This window comes from Phalacrocorax carbo, chromosome 1, assembly GCF_963921805.1.
Source record: "Phalacrocorax carbo chromosome 1, bPhaCar2.1, whole genome shotgun sequence".
NCBI lineage: Eukaryota > Metazoa > Chordata > Aves > Suliformes > Phalacrocoracidae > Phalacrocorax > Phalacrocorax carbo.
Genome location: NC_087513.1, coordinates 685,461 through 698,046, shown reverse-complemented (window position 1 = coordinate 698,046; position 12,586 = coordinate 685,461). Strand labels below are relative to the sequence as shown.

At 69.3% G+C, this 12,586-nt stretch overlaps 1 protein-coding gene across 1 annotated transcript; it reads left to right on the top strand.

Moving 5' to 3' along the window:
• Nucleotides 1-6,037: 6,037 nt before the first annotated feature.
• Nucleotides 6,038-11,968, top strand: LOC135311643 (regenerating islet-derived protein 4-like). Its single transcript, XM_064441699.1, has 5 exons — nt 6,038-6,333; nt 10,719-10,796; nt 11,363-11,493; nt 11,764-11,901; nt 11,945-11,968. Exons 1-5 carry the CDS (start codon nt 6,294-6,296, stop codon nt 11,966-11,968), a joined length of 411 nt encoding a protein of 136 aa, XP_064297769.1. The 5' UTR covers nt 6,038-6,293.
• Nucleotides 11,969-12,586: the final 618 nt, after the last annotated feature.

The window sequence follows — 12,586 nt, the reverse complement described above, 5'->3', positions numbered from 1 at the left end:
TTTGGCTTGAGCACCCAGCACCCACCTGCGCCTGTCGTCCTTCCCCCGCATGCGTGGGCACGGGCAGTGCCACCGCCAAGGCGCTCACGGCCCAGGGAGCCGGTGCCCGGCCCCACGCCGGGGACACCTCCTTCTGTGGGGACACTCCTGCTGGGGCCATGTCCTGCTGGGGACATGTCCTGCCTTGGGGACACCCCCTCCCCTGGGGACATGACATGTCCTGTTGGGGACACCTCGTGTTCGGGACACCCCCTGCCCGGGGCTCACCTCCTGCCCTGGGGACACCCCCTGCCCTGGGGACATCCCCTGTCCCGGAGACACCCCCCGCCCCACGGCGCCAGCGCACCCTGGGGGAACCGTCCGGCCCTCGCTTATTTTGATTGTAAAATGGAGAAAAATGCGTAGAAAACCGGGGGCGGCCGTGGGGGGGCGGGAGCTGGGGGCAACAGGGTCCCTCCTGCAGGTTTGGACCCCCCTGCGTGGACCGCCGGGCACGCACCCACGGGAATGCCCCCTCCTCCCCCCACGCCGCTCCGCGTGGGAGCCAGCGGGTCCGGCCGGGGTTAGGGGGCAGGGGCGGGGGGGCGCAGGGACGGGGAGGCCCTGCTCTGCCCCCACACTTTGCCCCTTTGCCCCGTCCAGCTCCGTGGGGAGGTCGGGGAACGCGCGGGGCTGCCCGGCCGCCGTCCCGCGTGGGTGCCACAGGGGGGTCCGTCGTGCCCTGCCGGGGCCGGGCGGCGGGGGCAGGGCCGGTACCGCGGGCGCGGCGGAGGAACACGCGTGGGCAGGGGTGCCTGGGCGCACTTTATTGTCGGGGGACGCCCGCGGCGGCGGGGGAGCTGTTGGGGTCTGGAGGCAACCGGGGGCGCGGGGTGTGGGGGTGCGGGCTGTGAGGATGCACGGTGCAACGGGTTTTGGGGGTGCGGGGATTTGGGGGCGCGGGGTGTGGGGGTGCGGGCTGTGAGGATGCACGGTGCAACGGGTTTTAGGGGTGTGGGGTTTGGGGGTGCGGGCTGTGAGGTTGCACGGTGCAACGGCGTTTGGGGGTGCGGGTTGCCGGAGTTGGGGTTTGACGCGGGGGGACGCGGTGTGTGGGGTGTAGGGCGCAGTCGGGGGGGCGCGGCTGCCTCGCAGGCCCCTCCTAGGCTGCGTATTTGCAGATGAAGGGTTTCCTCTCGCCGCAGGACTCGTCCTCCCAGGACAGGAAACCTGCGGAGGAAGAGGAGCGAGCGCTGGGGGGGCCGGGGAACCCTCCCCGCCGCCCCCGCCGCCCAGCCCGCCCCCGGGGGCTCCGGCCCCGGCCCCCCCAACCCCTTCTCACCCGTGGAATCCTCCAGCGAGGCGCAGCGCAGCCCCCCGGGGGAATCATCCCCCTCCCAGGCCGAGTAGTGCTGCTCGGAGCCGTCCACCCACGTCCACGCCTGGCCCTGGCGCCCCGCGACGGGCAGGAGGCAAAGGCAGCGTCAGGCAGCGGCCGGGGGGGCGCGGGGGGGCGCGGGGGGGCGCGGGGCTGGGGCGGGGGCGCGGGGGCGCGGGCAGGGGCGTCTCTCCGGCCGGGCTGCGCGGGCACGCGTGGGGAGGGTCCGGGGCGGGGTGACACTGCCCCCCCCCCGGGGGCCGCGGGGGGCACGGGGGGTGCAGGCAGCGCCGCAGGCAGGAGACCCTCACCCGGTGGTAGAGGCCGATCCAGACGTTCTCCTCCTCCTCCTCCCGGCGCTGGCGCTGGGCGATGAAGGCGGCGAGGGCGCGGTGCTCCTCGGGGGTGTGCAGCGAGGCCAGGTGGCACCCCCCGCGGGCGGCCCTGCACCAAGCCTGGCAGGGACAGGCAGGTGGGTGGGGGCCTGCCTGCACCGCGGGGGGCCGGCCCGGGCACCCATTGCCTGCCCCACCACCCAGCACCCCAGCACCCACCAACTGCCCCAACACCCACCTTAACAACACCTACCCCAGCACCCACCACTCTCCATCCCACCACCTGCCCCAGCGTCAACTGCCTTCTCCCAGCATCCACCACCCATCCACTGCCCAACGCCCACCACCGCCCACGACGCCCACCGCCACAGGACCCACCCAGCACCTGCAGGAGCGATGCAGGATAAGCCCAGCTGGAGCAGGGCGCAGCCACCCCGACAACTTTATAGGCGCAGCGGCCGGGGCGTCAGGCAGATGGGGCGGGTGGCACCCACTCCTGGGAGATGCCTGGCCCCACTGGTGGCCACATCAAAGGCAGGGGGTGCCCGGATCCATCCCAGGACAGAGGGCAGGGGGTGCCCGGATCCATCCCAGCACAGAGGGCAGGGGGTGCCCGGATCCATCCCAGGACAGAGGGCAGGGGGTGCCCGGATCCATCCCAGCACAGAGGGCAGGGGGTGCCCGGATCCATCCCAGGACAGAAGGCAGGGGGTGCCCGGATCCATCCCAGGACAGAGGGCAGGGGGTGCCCGGATCCATCCCAGGACAGAGGGCAGGGGGTGCCCGGATCCATCCCAGGACAGAGGGCAGGGGGTGCCCGGATCCATCCCAGGACAGAGGCAGGGGGTGCCCAGATCCATCCCAGGACAGAGGCAGGGGGTGCCTGGATCCATCCCAGGACAGAGGGCAGGGGGTGCCCGGATCCATCCCAGGACAGAGGCAGGGGGTGCCCGGATCCATCCCAGCACAGAGGGCAGGGGGTGCCCAGATCCATCCCAGGACAGAGGCAGGGGGTGCCCGGATCCATCCCAGGACAGAGGGCAGGGGGTGCCCGGATCCATCCCAGGACAGAGGGCAGGGGGTGCCCGGATCCATCCCAGCACAGAGGGCAGGGGGTGCCCGGATCCATCCCAGGACAGAGGCAGGGGGTGCCCAGATCCATCCCAGGACAGAGGGCAGGGTGTGCCCGGATCCATCCCAGGACAGAGGCAGGGGGTGCCCAGATCCATCCCAGCACAGAGGGCAGGGGGTGCCCAGATCCATCCCAGGACAGAGGGCAGGGGGTGCCCGGATCCATCCCAGGACTGAGGGCAGGCGGTGCCCGGATCCATCCCAGCACAGAGGCAGGGGGTGCCCAGATCCATCCCAGGACTGAGGGCAGGGGGTGCCCAGATCCATCCCAGGACAGAGGGCAGGGGGTGCCCGGATCCATCCCAGGACAGAGGCAGGGGGTGCCCGGATCCATCCCAGGACAGAGGGCAGGGGGTGCCCGGATCCATCCCAGCACAGAGGGCAGGGGGTGCCCGGATCCATCCCAGGACAGAGGGCAGGGGGTGCCCGGATCCATCCCAGGACAGGGGCAGGGGGTGCCCGGATCCATCCCGGGACAGGGGCAGGGGGTGCCCGGATCCATCCCAGCACAGAGGGCAGGGGGTGCCCGGATCCATCCCAGGACAGGGGCAGGGGGTGCCCGGATCCATCCCAGGACAGAGGGCAGGGTGTGCCCGGATCCATCCCAGCACAGAGGGCAGGCGGTGCCCGGATCCACCCCAGGACAGAGGGCAGGGGGTGCCCGGATCTATCCCAGCACAGAGGGCAGGGGGTGCCCAGATCCATCCCAGGACAGAGGGCAGGGGGTGCCCGGATCCATCCCAGCACAGAGGGCAGGGGGTGCCCGGATCCATCCCAGCACAGAGGGCAGGGGGTGCCCGGATCCATCCCAGGACAGAGGGCAGGGGGTGCCTGGATCCATCCCAGGACAGAGGGCAGGGGGTGCCTGGATCCATCCCAGGACAGAGGGCAGGGGGTGCCCGGATCCATCCCAGGACAGAGGGCAGGGGTGCCCGGATCCATCCCAGGACAGAGAGCTGTGGATGCTGCACAGATGGGTGGGGGTGGCAGGGTGTTGCCTGACATCCTGGCTACAGCCCTGTCCCCTCGCCCTGGCGATATGTCTGGGGTCTCCTCGGGGTCCCTGGCATCATGCCCCACCCCCGGAGCGCCGGCCCGTGTCAATGGCCCCGCAGCCCTTCATGGCCTGAGATCAAACGCCTCTGCCCGGCAGCAAACCGGTCGCGGGCGCTGCGCCAAGCCAGCCGGCACGGCAGGGAAAGCGCCAGTGCAGCCGGTCTGAGGGGTCTCCAGCGCCTGTGCAGGGGGCTCAGCACCCAGCCAGGGTGTCCGCCTGCCGGGTGCAGGGCTCGGCACCCAGCCAGGGGGCTCAGCACCCAGCTGTGGGGTTTGGCACCCAGCCTTTGGCACTGCTGGAGCAGCCGAAGGGCGGCCCAGCTGTAATGGAAACATACTGGCAGGGAAGGATCTCCCCTTACCGGGGAGCCCGCGGCATCCTTGATAAGGGCGGCAGAAAGAACTGGTAATAACGAGCGGCCCTTCCAGGAAAGCAGAAGTCGGTAACGGCCGTGCCAGCAGCCGGTGACCCTTCCTGGGCACAAGGAGAGCCCTGGTTGGGGTGCGACGCTGCACAGCGGGGGGCGCTTGGGAGGGGTGAGGGGGCATGGGGGGGACAGGGGGTGGGAAACACCCGGGTGGGATGGAGTGGGGTCACTGGAAGTGGTGATGGAGGGGCGAGCCCGGGATGTGGAGGGGCGATGCAGGGATGCAGAGAAGCGAGCCACAGATGTGGAGTTGTGAGACAGGGATGTGGTTGGGTGAGCCAGGGATGCGGAGGGTCAAGCCAGGGATGCGGAGAGTTGAGCCAATGATGCAGAGGGATGACCCAGGGATGCAGAGGGACAAGCCAGGGATGTGGAGGGGCGATGCAGGGATGCAGGGGGGAGACCCAGGGTGTGGAGGAGATGGGGATGTGGACGAGAGAGGCAGAGACGCAGAGGGTCAAGCCAGGGATGCGGATGGGTGATCCAGGGATGCAGAGGGGCGATGCAGGGATGCAGGGGGGAGACCCAGGGTGTGGAGGAGACGGGGATGTGGACGAGAGAGGCAGAGATGCAGAGGGACAAGCCAGGGATGCAGAGGGGCGATGCAGGGATGCAGGGGGGAGACCCAGGGTGTGGAGGAGATGGGGATGTGGACGAGAGAGACAGGGATGTGGAGGGACGAGCCAGGGATGTGGAGGATCAAGCCAGGGATGCGGAGGGGCGATCCAGGGATGCAGAGAAGCGAGCCACAGATGCGGAGTTGTAAGACAGGGATGTGGTTGGGTGAGCCAGGGATGCGGAGGGTCAAGCCAGGGAGGCGGAGGGACGAGCCACAGATGCGGAGGGTTGAGCCAATGATGCAGAGGGATGACCCAGGGATGCAGAGGGATGACCCAGGGATGCAAGGGGACGAGCCAGGGATGCGGAGGGGCGAGCAGCCACCTTTGGGCCTCGGTTGCATCAAGAACCCACAACTGCAACGGTCAGAAACCAGCCTCAGCCCCGGCCTTGCGAAAGCAGGAGTGTGGGCAAGCATGGCCGGTCTCAAGGGGAGGTGATGGAGGCGATAAACGTGTGGGGTGTTGGCGGGGAGGGGCGGATGCTGATTTCAGTTGCGATGATGGTCCTTTGTGTCCCCCCCCTTGGCCAAGTCACTGCCTGAGCCCCACACGGCCACTCGCTCACTCCCTCGGTGGGATGGGGGAGAGAGTCAGAAGGGTAAAAGTGAGAAAACTCATGGCTTGCGCTAAAGACGGTTTAAGAGGGAAAGCAAAAGCTGCACACAAGCAAAGCGAAACAAGGAATACATTCATCCTCCCCACGGGCAGGCGGGTGCTCAGCCATCTCCAGGAAAGCGGGGCTCCAGCACGCGTAACGGTGACTTGGGAAGACAAACGGCATCACGCCAAACATTCCCCCTCTTCCTCCTGTTGAGCACTGCCTGCAGCGCTCCTCTCTGATCGGGCCCTGCATCCTCGTGGGTCAACTGGTGGGACCTCGTGGGAGTCACGGCAGCAGTGCTGGGCTTGGCGTGGGCACAGGTCTCACCTCACTCAGACCCGCCAGGGACACTGTGGTCTCACCCCTGGTGACCCCCAGAATCGCTGTGCTTCCCACTCCTGGTGACCCCCAGAATCGCTGTGCTTCCCACTCCTGGTGACCCCCGGGATCCTGGTGCCCCACAGGTGTCCGTAGGGGCAGCGTGGGAGCAGCCAGGCAGCCGAGCTGGTCTCACTGGGAGCGCTGGGGGCGCGGGACGCCCTCGTTAAGGGCAGAGCAGAGAAGCTGCGATAATGAACCCACAAAGCAGAAGTGTCCCGGCTGCTCCAGGAAGGCTGTTCTGCCCCGCGCCCGCCCCGCACCACAGCCATAAAAGCAGCGTGCGCCAACCCAGGGAGCTCCCGCCAGCACAGCCGTCGCCCCCACAGGCAGGGGGACCCTGGGGGACCGGGCTGCCCCCGGGACGCAGGTCACCCACCCAGAGACATGTCAGCCACCGGCCAGCCCCGCTCCCAGGAGCCGTCTGGTGAGTGCCTCCTCGCTAACACCTCCCGCAGCGTGTTTGCGGGCGATGCCAGCAAATACTCCCAAGAATATTCCTGCTTTGCGAGTGGCGTGTGGTGACGGGGACGTGCAGGAGCCAGCGGCCTCCTGCCCTGTGCTACGGGGTGCCACGAATGTCATGAGCCTCACGCACCCACGCCGGGGCTCACCCTATAGGGATGGCATTACAGATGCCTGGCCGCAGGGCTCAGCACCCAGCCAGGGGGTCCAGCACCCAGCCAGGGGTCCAGCACCCAGCCAGGGGGTCCAGCACCCAGCCAGGGGTCCAGCACCCAGCCAGGGGGTCCAGCACCCAGCCAGGGGTCCAGCACCCAGCTGGGGGTCCAGCACCCAGCCGGGGGTCCAGCACCCAGCCAGGGGGTCCAGCACCCAGCCAGGGGTCCAGCACCCGGCCAGGGGGTCCAGCACCCAGCCAGGGGTCCAGCACCCGGCCAGGGGGTCCAGCACCCAGCCAGGGGGTTCAGCACCCAGCCAGGGGTCCAGCACCCAGCCAGGGGGTTCAGCACCCAGCCAGGGGTCCAGCACCCAGCCAGGGGGTCCAGCATCCAGCTGGGGGTCCAGCACCCAGCCAGGGGTCCAGCACCCAGCCAGGGGGTCCAGCACCCAGCCAGGGGGTCCAGCACCCAGTCATGGGTCCAGCACCCGGCCAGGGTGTCCAGCACCCGGCTGGTGTCTGGCTGTGAGAGGGGCTGGGTGGGGGTGGGCAGAGCGCCATCACTCCCCATTTGCCCGTGCGGGCCAGAGAGGATGAATGACCCTCGCAGGGAGGTGGAGACCCCGGAGGCAGCGAGGGCAGTGGGGTGAAGGTAGCACGGCCACCCTTGGCACCCCCGCCTGCCGTGCCCGTCCTTGCAGAGCCCTGCAGTGGGATGGGGACACCTGCAGCCCCCCACCCCTCTCCCTACAAGCCCTCTCCCCCGTGGCCACGGCGCTGCTGTGGTCACATCGAACCTGCTCCGTCCCTGTCGCCGCTCCCAGGAAGGCTGCACCGTAGAGCCAGACTGGTTGGGGTTGAGGGACCTTCAGAGACCATCCAGGCCACCCCCTGCCATGGGCAGGGACATCTCCCACTCGATCCCGTTGCCCAAAGCCCCGTCCAGCCCGACCTTGAACCCTTCCAGGGACGGGGCATCCACAGCTTCTCTGGGCAGCCTGTTCCACAGCCTCACCACCCTCAGCCTAAATCCTTCCCTCCCTCTGTGCAGCCTAAACCTGCCCTCTGGGGTGGGTCACGGCAGGACCCCAGACACCTTCACCAGTGCACGGGCGGCGGCGGCAGCTCGAGCCCATCCCCAGCACGTCCCCGCTTCCAGGGAACTGGAGCTGCCGCTGCCCTTGGGTGGCTGCAAAGCCCGCAAGCGGCACTTGCCCGCTGGGCTCCCGGGTGACCATCAGCCACGCTCGGAGGTACCCCGAACGCGGCTGTGACCTGTCCCCAGGGCGACCGCCGCTGCACGGTCCCCAAAGGCCATCCCTGCTCCCGGGTGTCCCTTTCCCGGCCCTCCCTCACCCTGATGGGTGAGGGGTCCTGCTGTACTGTGGCTCTGCTCCTCTGGGTGCTGAGCTGGGCACCCCCTGCCCTCTGTCCTGGGATGGATCCGGGCACCCCCTGCCCTCTGTGCTGGGATGGATCCGGGCACCCCCTGCCCTCTGTGCTGGGATGGATCTGGGCACCCCCTGCCCTCTGTCCTGGGATGGATCCGGGCACCCCCTGCCCTCTGTGCTGGGATGGATCCGGGCACCCCCTGCCCTCTGTGCTGGGATGGATCCAGGCACCCCCTGCCCTCTGTGCTGGGACGGATCCGGGCACACCCTGCCCCTGTCCTGGGATGGATCCGGGCACCCCCTGCCCTCTGTGCTGGGATGGATCCAGGCACCCCCTGCCCTCTGTGCTGGGACGGATCCGGGCACCCCCTGCCTCTGTCCTGGGATGGATCCGGGCACCCCCTGCCCTCTGTGCTGGGATGGATCCAGGCACCCCCTGCCCCTGTCCTGGGATGGATCCGGGCACCCCCTGCCCTCTGTCCTGGGATGGATCCAGGCACCCCCTGCCCTCTGTGCTGGGATGGATCCGGGCACCCCCTGCCCTCTGTGCTGGGACGGATCTGGGCACCCCCTACCCTCTGTCCTGGGATGGACCCAGGCACCCCCTGCCCTCTGTCCTGGGATGGATCCGGGCACCCCCTGCCCTCTGTCCTGGGATGGATCCGGGCACCCCCTGCCCTCTGTGCTGGGATGGATCTGGGCACCCCCTGCCCTCTGTCCTGGGATGGATCCGGGCACCCCCTGCCTCTGTCCTGGGATGGATCCGGGCACCCCCTGCCCTCTGTCCTGGGATGGATCCGGGCACCCCCTGCCTCTGTCCTGGGATGGATCCGGGCACCCCCTGCCCTCTGTGCTGGGATGGATCCGGGCACCCCCTGCCCTCTGTGCTGGGATGGATCCAGGCACACCCTGCCCCTGTCCTGGGATGGATCCGGGCACCCCCTGCCTCTGTGCTGGGATGGATCCGGGCACCCCCTGCCCTCTGTCCTGGGATGGATTCGGGCACCCCCTGCCCTCTGTCCTGGGATGGATCCGGGCACCACCTGCCCCTGTCCTGGGATGGATCCGGGCACCCCCTGCCCTCTGTGCTGGGATGGATCCGGGCACCCCCTGCCCTCTGTGCTGGGATGGATCCGGGCACCCCCTGCCCTCTGTCCTGGGATGGATCCGGGCACCACCTGCCCCTGTCCTGGGATGGATCCGGGCACCCCCTGCCCTCTGTGCTGGGATGGATCCGTGCACCCCCTGCCCTCTGTGCTGGGATGGATCCGGGCACCCCCTGCCCTCTGTGCTGGGATGGATCCGGGCACCCCCTGCCCTCAGTCCTGGGATGGATCCGGGCACCCCCTGCCCTCTGTCCTGGGATGGATCCGGGCACCCCCTGCCCTCTGTGCTGGGACGGATCTGGGCACCCCCTGCCCTCTGTGCTGGGATGGATCTGGGCACCCTCTGCCCTCTGTCCTGGGATGGATCCGGGCACCCCCTGCCCTCTGTCCTGGGATGGATCTGGGCAAACCCTACCCTCAGTCCTGGGATGGATCCGGGCACCCCCTGCCCTCTGTGCTGGGATGGATCTGGGCACCCCCTGCCCTCTGTGCTGGGATGGATCCGGGCACCCCCTGCCCTCTGTCCTGGGATGGATCCGGGCACCCCCTGCCCTCTGTGCTGGGATGGATCCGGGCACCCCCTGCCCTCTGTGCTGGGATGGATCCGGGCACCCCCTGCCCTCTGTCCTGGGATGGATCTGGGCACCCCCTGCCCCTGTCCTGGGTTGGATCTGGGCACCCCCTGCCCTCAGTCCTGGGATGGATCCGGGCACCCCCTGCCCTCTGTCCTGGGATGGATCTGGGCACCCCCTGCCCTCTGTCCTGGGATGGATCCGGGCACCCCCTGCCCTCTGTCCTGGGATGGATCCGGGCACCCCCTGCCCTCTGTGCTGGGATGGATCCGGGCACCCCCTGCCCTCTGTCCTGGGATGGATCTGGGCACCCCCTGCCCTCAGTCCTGGGATGGATCCGGGCACCCCCTGCCCTCAGTCCTGGGATGGATCCGGGCACCCCCTGCCCTCTGTGCTGGGATGGATCCGGGCACCCCCTGCCTTCAGTCCTGGGATGGATCCGGGCACCCCCTGCCCTCTGTCCTGGGATGGATCCAGGCACCCCCTGCCCTCTGTGCTGGGATGGATCCGGGCACCCCCTGCCCTCTGTCCTGGGATGGATCCGGGCACCCCCTGCCCTCTGTGCTGGGATAGATCCGGGCACACCCTGCCCTCTGTGCTGGGATGGATCCGGGCACCCCCTGCCCTCTGTCCTTGGATGGATCCAGGCACCCCCTGCCCTCTGTCCTGGGATGGATCCGGGCACCCCCTGCCCTCTGTCCTGGGATGGATCCGGGCACCCCCTGCCCTCTGTGCTGGGATGGATCCGGGCACCCCCTGCCCTCTGTCCTGGGATGGATCCGGGCACCCCCTGCCCTCTGTGCTGGGATGGATCTGGGCACCCCCTGCCCTCAGTCCTGGGATGGATCCGGGCACCCCCTGCCCTCTGTGCTGGGATGGATCCGGGCACCCCCTGCCCTCTGTGCTGGGATGGATCCGGGCACCCCCTGCCCTCTGTCCTGGGATGGATCTGGGCACCCCCTGCCTCCATCACAGTGGGTCTGTGGTGTGAGGGAGCCTGCTGAGCCCTATTGCCCAGCTGGGCAGGTACCCCCCGAGCAGCCCTGGCATCCCGACCCCCGGCTGCTTCTCCCCATGCTGGTCCCCCCCCAGCGCTCACGGCCCTTCCTCTGCTCTCTCTGCAGCAGAAGAGATGAGTGTGGGGCCCAGGCTCGCTGCCCCCCGCCTGCTCGGCTGCCTGCTCCTCCTGGCCTTCCTGGGAGGTGATTCCCTGCCCGGACCATGGGCCCTCACGGGACACGGGTGCAGTTCCCCCGCGCCAGGCAGCAGCGCCTGATCCCGCACGCCCTGATCCCCCATCCCTGCTCCTGATCCCTGATCCCCAATCCTGGATCCCTGATCCCAATTCCTGCTCCCTTGTCCCTGAGCCATGATTCCCAAGCCATCATCCTCAATCTCTCATCACGGATCCCTGATTCCCAATCCCCACTCCCCATCCCCATTCTGTGGCAGCCCCCTGCCAGTGGGACCCCTCCCCACACCCTGCTCCGGGCACCCCAATTGCTGGGTGCGTGGCAGAGCCTGGGGGGTTGTCCCTGGGGTGGTTGCCCCGGGTGGGGGTGTTGCTGGGTGGGGGGGTGTGCCCGGGTGGGGGGGTGTCCCCGGGTGGGGGTACTGCTGGGTGGGGTCTGGGGGGCTGGTGCCCATCTGGCCCCACACCTGCAGCAGACATCCCGGCTCCCTCCCCGGCGGTGGGGGGCACGGGCCGTGGGGCAGCGGTGGGTGCCCCCTCCCGTGGGACAGCAGAGGCTCTGCCTGCGTTTTGAAGGTGCCCTCGCCAGCCCCCCCAGCCCTGCCCTGGAGAGGATGCCGGCAGCCAGCTGCCCCCCGACCTGGCTCTACTACCGGGGGTTCTGCTACGGGTACTTCACCGAGAGGAGGACCTGGGCTGAGGCTGAGGTGGGTGCTGGCACCGCCGGGGGGCGCTGGGGGGTTCCCCGCGGAGGGGCGGCAGGCGCGGAGTGGGGGCATCGCCCTGGCCAGAAGCAGGACCCCAGCGGGGGGGGGTCTGCAGCGAGGGGAGGGCTCTCCTCTACGCAGACATGGTGGCAGGGTCGGGGGCTCTGCTGCTCTCCCCCACCCCCGGGCTTTCTGCGCGGGGGTGCCCGGCACCCAGTGCCTGGTGGCTGCAGGTGCTGGGTGCTGAGCCGCCCGCCTGTGCCCCCCCAGACCGAGTGCAGGCGGTACGGCCCCAAGGGGCGGCTGGCCTCCATCCACAGCCTGGGGGCCAGCAGGGTCTTTGCCCGCTACATCATCAGCCAGAGGGTTAGGGACAACACCTGGATCGGGCTGCAGGACGAGGAGCACGTGAGTGTCAGGGGGCTGCGCCTCTGCCCGTCGGCTGCCTCAGCCCCCCACCCTGGGCACCCACTGACCCCCTGCCCTGGGCACCAACTGATTCCTCTCCCCCAACGCAGGCACCCTCTGACCCCCTGCCCTGGGTACAAACTGACCCCTGTCCCCTACCCAGGCACTCACTGAGCCGTCTCCTGCCCAGGCAGCCACTGATCTCTGTCCCCCACCCCAGGCACACACTGAGCCCCTCCCCGGGGCACCAAATGATCCTTGTCCCCCACCCCAGGCACCCACTGACCCTGTTCCCCTGCTCTGGGCACCCACTGCCCCTGCCCCAGGCACCCACCGACCCCAGCCCCCCAACCCAGCCCCCCGCTGACCCCCGGCCCCTGCCGCGGGAGCCCACTGACCTTCATTCCCCCGGCACCCACAGACCAGGCGGTGGAAGTGGTCCGATAACTCCGTCTTCGACTACAAGCGCTGGGCCCCGGGGCAGCCCAACAACCGGTGGAACAGGGAGGACTGTGTGGTGCTGGAATGGTCCTCAGGTGAGCTGGGTCCTGGGGGTTGGGGGGGCTGGCATGGCCATGCCGCATGACTGGGACCCCCAGCCGCTGCAGGAGAGTTGGGGTGTCGGGGTGAAGGAGGGTGACGGAGAGGAGGCGTGATGGAGGTAGGGGTGAGGGAGATGATGGAG

What these genes read in the sequence shown, in the direction of transcription:
- LOC135311643 (XM_064441699.1), top strand. Translation starts at nt 6,294, where the DNA reads ATGTCAGCCACCGGCCAGCCCCGCTCCCAGGAGCCGTCTG. An exon ending in CCGCTCCCAGGAGCCGTCTG is followed by an intron (nt 6,334 to 10,718) that starts GTGAGTGCCTCC and finishes CTCTCTCTGCAG; the next exon opens with CAGAAGAGATGAGTGTGGGG. An exon ending in CCTCCTGGCCTTCCTGGGAG is followed by an intron (nt 10,797 to 11,362) that starts GTGATTCCCTGC and finishes TGCGTTTTGAAG; the next exon opens with GTGCCCTCGCCAGCCCCCCC.